This window comes from Glarea lozoyensis (assembly GCF_000409485.1).
Source record: "Glarea lozoyensis ATCC 20868 chromosome Unknown GLAREA4, whole genome shotgun sequence".
Classification (NCBI taxonomy): Eukaryota; Fungi; Ascomycota; class Leotiomycetes; order Helotiales; family Helotiaceae; genus Glarea; species Glarea lozoyensis.
In genome coordinates, this window is record NW_007360999.1 from 613,602 (window position 1) to 622,752 (window position 9,151).

At 42.8% G+C, this 9,151-nt stretch overlaps 1 protein-coding gene across 1 annotated transcript; it reads left to right on the forward strand.

The window, feature by feature from the left end:
* Nucleotides 1–563: 563 nt before the first annotated feature.
* On the forward strand, nucleotides 564–2,360 carry GLAREA_09562 (MFS general substrate transporter; the record flags this gene model as incomplete). Its single annotated transcript, XM_008086159.1, has 5 exons — nucleotides 564–1,058; nucleotides 1,120–1,250; nucleotides 1,319–1,751; nucleotides 1,821–2,019; nucleotides 2,077–2,360. 5 exons carry the CDS (start codon nucleotides 564–566, stop codon nucleotides 2,358–2,360), a joined length of 1,542 nt encoding a protein of 513 aa, XP_008084350.1.
* Nucleotides 2,361–9,151: the final 6,791 nt, after the last annotated feature.

A 9,151-nucleotide genomic window follows, 5' to 3' on the forward strand; every position in this document is an offset into this window, starting at 1 on the left:
GGAGGATTGATTGTTTAATGCGTGTAGTTGACTAGAAAGATATCCGCTTAATAAATTACCTAACCTATTTACAGTATTTAGTGGCAGAGTCACATTAATTACAGTAATACTTATTGTACCTGGCCCCAAAAATGTACACCCCCGCAATTGCAGCAGAATACCCCCACCTTGCCATAGCTTGGCCACCAGCACAGCGTCCGTGCGACGCTTACTTGACCAACTAAACAGCTCTAACTGAAGCATCCTAGTGCCCTTATTCGATGAACAAGCGCGTGCATGGAAGTGTGATTCTCACGGCAGCTGAGGGGATACCGTACTTTCGTTCCACAGTCAGAACATAACTTGGCTGTATGTCTATAACCTAAGATTCGGGAGAAAATGACTTTTTCTCTGTGAGGTCAAGGGCTAATAGCAAGGTGTCATAGGCACCGCAAATTAAGGCTTCCCCTTATCATACTTACTCGTAACACCAAACGACTGTTCGATTTCGGTTACTTACGATTACAAACCTCCAACCTCAATTTCGACTCTTCCTACGTCCTCAAATCCTGCCGTGCAACAACATGGCGGCACATCATGTCGAGAACAGTCATGTGGACGAAATCGAGGAATCAAGACCACTTCTCGGGTTGCCCACTGAGACAGAAGATAGCCCAGACAAGCCGCTGATAATTACTCACCGCACACGCAGCTCATGGCCGTGGATTCACGTTGTGCTCCTCTTATTGGGACTCGCCATCATATCTGATATTGGTGAAGACCTCTTCACCGCCCCACGAATCCGGCTCTTCGAATCTATCGCATGTACCAACTACTATTCGCGACACGATCCCTCGCTGCTTGATCCAGATGGCTCCGTGCCGGAGCGTTTCTGCAAAGTCGACCCCGTGCAAAGCAAGGTTGCGTCGGTACTGGGCTGGCAATTGTTCTTCGACAGTATCCCAGCCATCCTGCTTCCCGTTCCCTACGGATATATCGCTGATACATATGGACGCAAGTGGGTTTTGGTCTTTGCGTTAACGGGATACGCGTTGACCTGGGCATCAACTCTCTTCTTTGTACGTACCACCCGGCGCGGCAGGTCCTCATACGGAATTTGTGCTAATGCTCAGTTGATAGGTTGGGGGGTTGAAACTGCCTCTAGAATATGTCTGGCTGTCATCGCTTTTTTCCTTGATTGGCGGTGGTGGAGCAACCGGTACGACTTTATTGACAACAATGGTTGCTGATGTTGTACCGCCCGAGTTCAGGTATAGATTTAGCTCTGCAATCCCTCTTAATGGGCAACAGTTCGCTAACTAGATCTCTACCATTCCAGGAGTACCGTGTTTTTTTATCGATTCTGTACCGACCAAGTCGCGGACGTCTTTGTTCCGCCGATTGCGTCCTACTTGATGTCTCAAAATGTCTGGATCCCATTGCTTTTAGCTGTATTGTTCGGAGGACTCGCAGCCATGATCGCACTCACTTTGCCAGAAACACTCCCCATAGCTGTGCCCAGCCCTCCAAATCACGTTGATGATAGCGTAGCAAGTGGCGCGAATGACTCAGAATCAATTGATCAAAGCAAGCATAGTAGTATCAAGTGGAAGGACAAGATCCAGCGAGCAAGAGAATCATTTGAGTTCGTAACACGCGACCTAACTGTCTTGGCTCTCGTTTCGAGCTTCTTTATCTCAAAAGTTGGCCGTCAGGCTAATAACGTCCTGTTCCAATATGCATCCAAGAAGTACAACTGGACTATTGCGCAAGTAAGCAATCACCTATGTCCTCTCTTTCACTCGACGATATACCTGTGTCTAATGCGGGGTTGTGTATAGGCCGGCTTACTTATATCGCTACGGGCCAGCGTTACTATCACCCTGTTTGCGGTAATCTTACCTGTCATCATGAACTTTGCGTTTTCTGGCTTGAGTCCGCCTTCTAGAGATCTCTGGGTTGGGAAAGCTAGTGTCATTCTTCTAGTCTTGGGGGCTTTTATCCTTTTCCTATCACAAACAGTGTTCCTTATGATTACTGGTAATTCCTTTGACATTTTCAATGCGTCCACCCCGAAAACGCTGACACTTCTCTAAGGACTGATCGTTTTCATCCTTGGCATGGGCTTCGTTCCAATCATTCGCAGCCTAGTAACATATCTCGTCGAGTCCCACCACGCGAGCAACACAAGCGACATTGGGCGTCTTTACGCACTTATATCTGTTATGGAAGGATTAGGAAGTCTTGTGGCGGGACCAGGGATGGCTTGGGCCTTCCGCCTGGGTATGAGATTGGGAGATTGGTGGCTCGGGCTTCCCTTCGGACTTGCTGCTTTGCTCTTTCTCGCAGTCTCAATTGTGGTATTCAGCATCAGGATCTAGACTAGGAAAGCGTGGTTTTCTCAGAACCACGGTATTAAACCACAAGAGTTAAAACTACTGCTAGATACAGTGGCAAATAGAACACAAATAAAATGCTGATATCTCAATAATTTGATGATTTGATTTGGTCACATGATGTGAGTGATAAGGTTGCAGACCGCACCATATTATTCGCGATAATTCAGCTGCTTCGAAGTTCGTGCATCCTTCGATGGTCGCGTCATGGCCAGAGCTTCCCTGTCGTAAACGGTCCGAATGGCAATCCAACAATGCCTGGCTAATTCCCAGGCCAGTTCGATGGAATTCCCATTAGGCAGGTATGGCATTTTCTTAGCTCCGATAAGACTTGTTGACGGTTGACCTTACATCTGACGCATGCACATCCTAGTATTTGTGACCATACATCGCGGCGCAGATCTCAGCCCGGCGCTTGACATTGCAGGAGACTAGCTATCCTGGAACACTCGGAACATCCCACTGCAAGCTTGCAAAGGGCGGCTCGTTATGACAGTACATACACGTCTTTCGTTTCGTCATGTCTCAAACGCAACCTTGCTGGTTTACAGGCACGCACAATCCTGACGTTTTCTGTTTAGAGTGCCCCTGTGCCCCCTTTCAACAGTCACGTGAGTGAATAGAGGCAATGAACCAACAAGTATGAACGCGGCAACCAAGTTACGTCTCTTGCTCTGCTGAACATCACTGACCGCCTCATTCTTCAACTTCGTTTTTTCAACAATGGCCCCGCAGTGGCTGAAGGTGATTGGTGGGCGGTACAATGTTCCAGAGATTCCTGCGCAAAGAGAGGCATCTGCAGAGGCAAACGCAGGTTTTTGGAGCAAAATATCGTTCTCGTGGCTAAGTCCCCTCATGAGTGTAAGCTGCTTTTCTCTTATTACTATCCCCTCTCGCGTCTGTCTGTGTGCGTATGTGGGGGAAGCTTGTTGGTGCTTGATACTGAAATAACGGGCGTAGGCAGGTTTCAAAAGGCATCTAGAGCGGAACGACATCTGGACTGTACCAAATGCAAGGCTCATACGCATGCTTGAACCTCGACTTCATGATTCGTTCATAGGAAAACACACGGCTCGGATGCGATGGCCTCTTCTGAGGGCCCTCTACGAGATCTTCAAATTTGACTTCTGGTTGGGAGCCCTCTGTCAATTCTGGGTGGCAACCTTGCAGGTCCTAACACCATTCACCTTGCGTTTCCTCATCAGTTGGGTGCAACTGGCATACTATCCAGTAGATGGAGTGCCGGTGTCTTCGTCGGTCGCTACAGGAATTGGATATGTCATTGGCATCTCAGCTATGCAAATTCTGCAGAATTTCGCCTCAACGCAATTTTATTATCGAGGCACACTGCTTGGGGGACAGATTCGCAGCGCCCTCATTGCTCTAGCTTTTAGTAAATCATTGAAACTTTCCAGCCGCGCCAAGGCCGGGGGAAAGCCAGAAACTGGGGAAGCGGACACTAGTCTCTGGCGTGCAGATGCCAAGGGCTGGTCCAATGGACGTGTAATGAATCTGATCTCCACAGACACTGCCCGCATAGAGCAAGCCATTGCTGTCTTCCACTTGGGATGGCTGTCGGTGTACCAGATCGTGCTCACAGTCGCCCTGTTAGTGTACAATCTGGGTTGGCCTGCACTCACAGGGGCAGCTATTCTAATTTTTGGCCTCGCTGCTGTCACCTACGCCACCCGTCCGCTGGTCGCAAGTCGAGCTCGTATCAACAAGTTTACCGATCAGCGGGTCACGCTCACACAAGAGATATTCCAGGGCATCCGGTTTGTCAAGTATTTCAGTTGGGAAACCTTCTTTCTGGACCGTCTGAAGGGCATTCGTGCGTCAGAGACTCGAGCGTTGCAAGTGATGCATCTCATCAGATGTGCCGTCGGAGGGATTGCTCAGTTTCTACCTGTTCTTGCTATCATGACGACGTTCATCGTGTATGCAGTCGTCTTTGGTCGTCTAGATGCAGCGGTGGTGTTCTCGTCTTTAGCAATCTTTTACATGCTGCGCGTGCCGACAAATTGGCTGCCAGTTGCCTTCGGCCTCTTGCTGGATGCATTTCAATCGCTAAAGCGGCTAGAGGACTACTATCTCGCTGAAGAAATGCCACCGCAGGGTGGAAATGAGTCTGACCTTGGGCCTGCGGTTCAGCTCAACCACGCGTCCTTCACCTGGGAGAATATTCTGGTCGACGAGGAGGAAGCGTATAAAAAAGGAGGCAAGACGGCTAAGCGATTTTTAGCGAAAACCTCCAAAAGGAGACGGGCTTTAAAGAACTCGCCAGAGGACCATGATAAAGATACAGAAAAGCACGGTCTTGACAAACCATTTTCTCTGAACGACCTTAGCTTCGAGTATCAACGAAACGAGTTGGTCGGAATCATCGGTAGTGTTGGATCTGGGAAAACTTCACTTCTCAGTGCTCTTGCTGGAGAAATGAGGCGGATTGGAGGCGATGTTCGATTTGGCGCCGACAGAGCATATTGTCCACAGTACGCGTGGATTCAAAACGCTACCGTTCGCGATAACATCATCTTTGGGAAGCCTTTCGACAAGCAACTATACTCTGACGTGTTACAAGCTTGTGCCCTGATACCGGACATGCAAGCACTGCCAGACGGCGACATGACGGAGATTGGCGAGCGGGGTGTAACGTTGTCTGGTGGCCAGAAGCAGCGGATAAACATTGCTCGTGCCATCTACTCCGATGCTGACGTTGTTCTTCTCGATGACCCGCTTTCCGCTGTTGACTCCCACGTAGGAAAGCATATCTTCAATGAGGCCATCTGTGGTCTGCTACAATCCAAGTGTAGGTTCCTCGCCACGCATCACTTGCACCTGATGTCTCGTTTCGACAAGATCATCTGGATGGTGGACGGCCGGATCGAGGCCAGCGGCACTTACGAAGAGCTTATGAGCACCACGCCTGCATTCCGCGAAATGATGACCTTTAGGGGACACGACCAGCAGAATCGTGACGATATCGACGAAACGACGCCAGAAGGTAAAGCAGGGACAGAAGAGAATCAAGCCGAGGATGGTACAAAGCTTGATGTCACCAAGCTGATTCAGGAAGAAACCAAAATCATTGACAGTGTGCCGCTATCGGTGTATATATCTTGGTTGAGAGCATCCGGCAGTCTATGGAACGGCTTGGTGATGTTGATCGGACAGTCCTTGTTTAGAACTTCCAGCATAATGGGCGGCTTATGGCTCTCATGGTGGGTCCAAAACAAATTTGACCTCACTCGTAACCAATATGTATTATATCCTACAACCTTCTGGCGAAACTCCTGACTGACTCTATCCAGATTGGTATCTACGCCGGCTTGAGCCTCATACAGATAGTTTTCCTTTTTCTGTCTTCCCTTGTCACTTGCTTGATTTGCATCAAGTCAAGTAAGGTCATGTCGAACAATGCTCTATGGCAGACCCTTCGGGCGCCTATTACAGTTTTTGACACTACCCCTCTCGGTCGCATGATATATCGTTTTACCATAGACATAGATGTGCTAGACAACAACATGGTTGTTGCCGTTCAGCAGTTGCTGATTAACGGTGCCGCTCTCTTAGGCTCCTATGTCCTCATTGTCGTTTACTTCTACTACGTAAGTCCCTCTATCTATGTCGCCGCAACGGTTTCAATGTACTTAAGCTCACGAACAACAGTTTGTCATCGCATTGGTCTTAGGAGCCGTTATGCTCTGGTGGTGCATCTCATATTACAGGAGTACTGCACGCGAGCTCAGGCGCCATCACTTGACGTTGGACGGCGTGGCTTTTGCTCGGTTCAATGAAGCTCTTATCGGTGCAGCGTGCATTCGTGCGTATGGTCGGGAGCAACAGTTTGTCAAGGTGGTACACGACTCCATCGATGACATGGACAGTGCGTACTATTTGACTTTTGCCACCCACAACTGGCTGTCCGTTCGTATGGACTTTATTGGCACTCTGCTGAGCTTTGTCACGGGGATCCTTGTGGTCACGAACTCACTGCCCGTCTCGCCCAGCATTTCCGGTCTGTTGCTAACTTACAGCATGGCAATGGTGGGCACGATGCAGACGGTGGTCAAGTATCTCATTGAAATCAACAATTCAATGTCGAACATGGAGCGTCTATACAAATACACGAACTCGCTTGACCAAGAGGCTCCCCTTGAGGGTGCGCCAGTTCGCCCTACGTGGCCGGAGCATGGGGCAATTCAATATGAGGCTGTCAAAATGCGCTACCGCGAAGACTTGCCTCTGGTGATAGATGGTTTCTCTCTGCAAATCTCTGGCGGGGAGAAAATAGGCATAGTTGGCCGTACCGGCGCTGGAAAGAGTACTATACTATCGACGCTCTTCAGACTCACTGAGATCTCAGGCGGTAGCATCACGATTGACGGGGTTGATATCAGCAAAATCGGACTTCATCGTCTTCGATCTTCCTTGGCCATCATTCCACAGGACCCAACACTTTTCCAAGGAACCATTCGCTCCAACATCGACCCTTTCAACAAACACACGGATTTGGAACTATGGGATGCTCTGCGCCAAGCACATTTGAACCCGGATACTTCTGCGGTCAAACATGAAAAGGATGACCCGGAAGGCGATGCCAAAGAAGCTCAGGACAGTGGCAGCGGGCCCGATGAGGCACCTGAGATGCGTGTGACACTTGATGCACAGGTTGACGCTGAAGGCCTCAACTTCTCGCTCGGGCAGCGCCAACTCATTGCATTTGCGCGAGCCCTACTGCGAGACACCAAAATTGTGCTTGTTGACGAGGGCACGAGCAGCGTCGACCCCGAAACCGATGCGCGTATCCAGGAGACACTGGCGACGGGGCTAGAAGGCAAGACCTTGATCGCAATCGCGCACCGACTCCGCACCGTCATTCAGTATAATTGTGTGTGTGTTATGGATAAGGGGGAGATAGTTGAGCTGGATGCCCCGTTGGTTCTTTGGGATCGGGGTGGTATCTTCAGAAGTATGTGCGACAGTAACGGAATTACACGGGATATGTTTATTCGTAAGTAGAGAGATAGATATTTAGAGAGAGTGTTAATAGAGTATTAAGACTTCTTATAGCTATAGTATAATACTTTAGAAGAAAGATTATAAGATAATTATTTAATACTTACCTTAAGTACTATAAGCTAAGCTAACTTATTAGTTATAACTATATTAATAACTATTTTAACTTCTTTAATTTACTCTATAGCTTCTTATATTAACTATTTAATATTATCTTAGAAAGAAGTAGAGAAAGTCTATATAAGAAATTAGTAAATAATTATAAAAAAGAGAGTAGTATTACTATTTCTTAATATATTATTATAGTACTATATCTAGAGTTAGTAGTAATATTAAGATTATTTTATTTTAGAGAAATCTAAAATAGATTTAGTTTAATTTACTTTAGTATAACTTAGAGTAGTCTTTATAGTCTATATATTAAACTAAACCTTAATTAGAATCTTTTACTTTTATAATAATTATTAATTATAATATATAATTTAATATAGTAGTTAATCTATATATAGATATATATATTTTAGTATAGTAATTATAAGAGAGATAGTAAGACTAATATATAATAGAAAATAGTTAAAATTAAGAAGTAAGTATAACTAGAATTATCTAAAAGTTCTAATAAGCTAAAATAATTAGTATATATATCTATCTATATTTCTTATAGTTTTATTAATAATTATTAAAGTCTTCTTTACTAGTTAGTATAACTACTATCTAATTATCTCTACTTAAATATAAGACTATTAATTAATTTTTAAATAATCTATATATAGTTAAGTTATATACTAAATATACTAAAATTATAAAAGATAACTCTATTTTAATAAAACTTAAATATACTAAAAAGAATAATTATAATATAATCTATATTATATTATATAAAGAAAGTATATATAGTTAAAGGTTTTAGTTAAAATTAAGAAAAAAGTACTTTAGAAATAGTATATCTATATATTCTTTTATATTTTTTCTTTTAATTATTACTAAATATATATAAAAGAAAAGTATAGATATATATAAGAAGAAGTATAGACTTAATATATATAGTAGTAAATACTTAATTATTAATAAGGATCTAGATTTTAAAACTAAGAAGTATATATATAATAATAAAATTACTTATATTTATAAGAAAATATAAAGAAATAATAATAAGTAATTTCTATATTACTTTAATACTTTATTTTATTTCTAGAAATAGTATACTATATAGTTAATTTTATACTTAAAGAGTTAGTTTACATTTAAAAAGTACTTTTTTAAGTAATTTAGTATTATTAAACTAGTAACTAAAAGGTTTTAGCTTATTTATATAGATAGATTTAAACTTTTTTATATAAAAAAGTAAGTATATATTCTCTAGAGTATAAAAAGAGATTATATATTACTTTTATCTTTTTAAATAATTTAAAGAAAAACTATTTATTTTTTATAATAAAATACTTTATAAAAAAGTAATTAATAAAACTAGAGTTAATACTTATCTTAGTTAGTAAATAAGTTATTTAATTATAAAATAAAATTTAAAAAATCTAATTACTTATAATATTAAACTATATTTACTTTATTATTCTAGTTTTAGTAAAAAGAATAGTAGAAAGTATATAAATCTTTAGTCTAAAAAATAAAATATTTTATAATAAAGAAAATTATTTAAAATTATATTATTAAAAAGATCTAGTATACTATTAATATAAAGATTAAAATAGCTTAGCTAGCTAGATTCTACTTTAATTAGTTTTATATATTTTAATAAT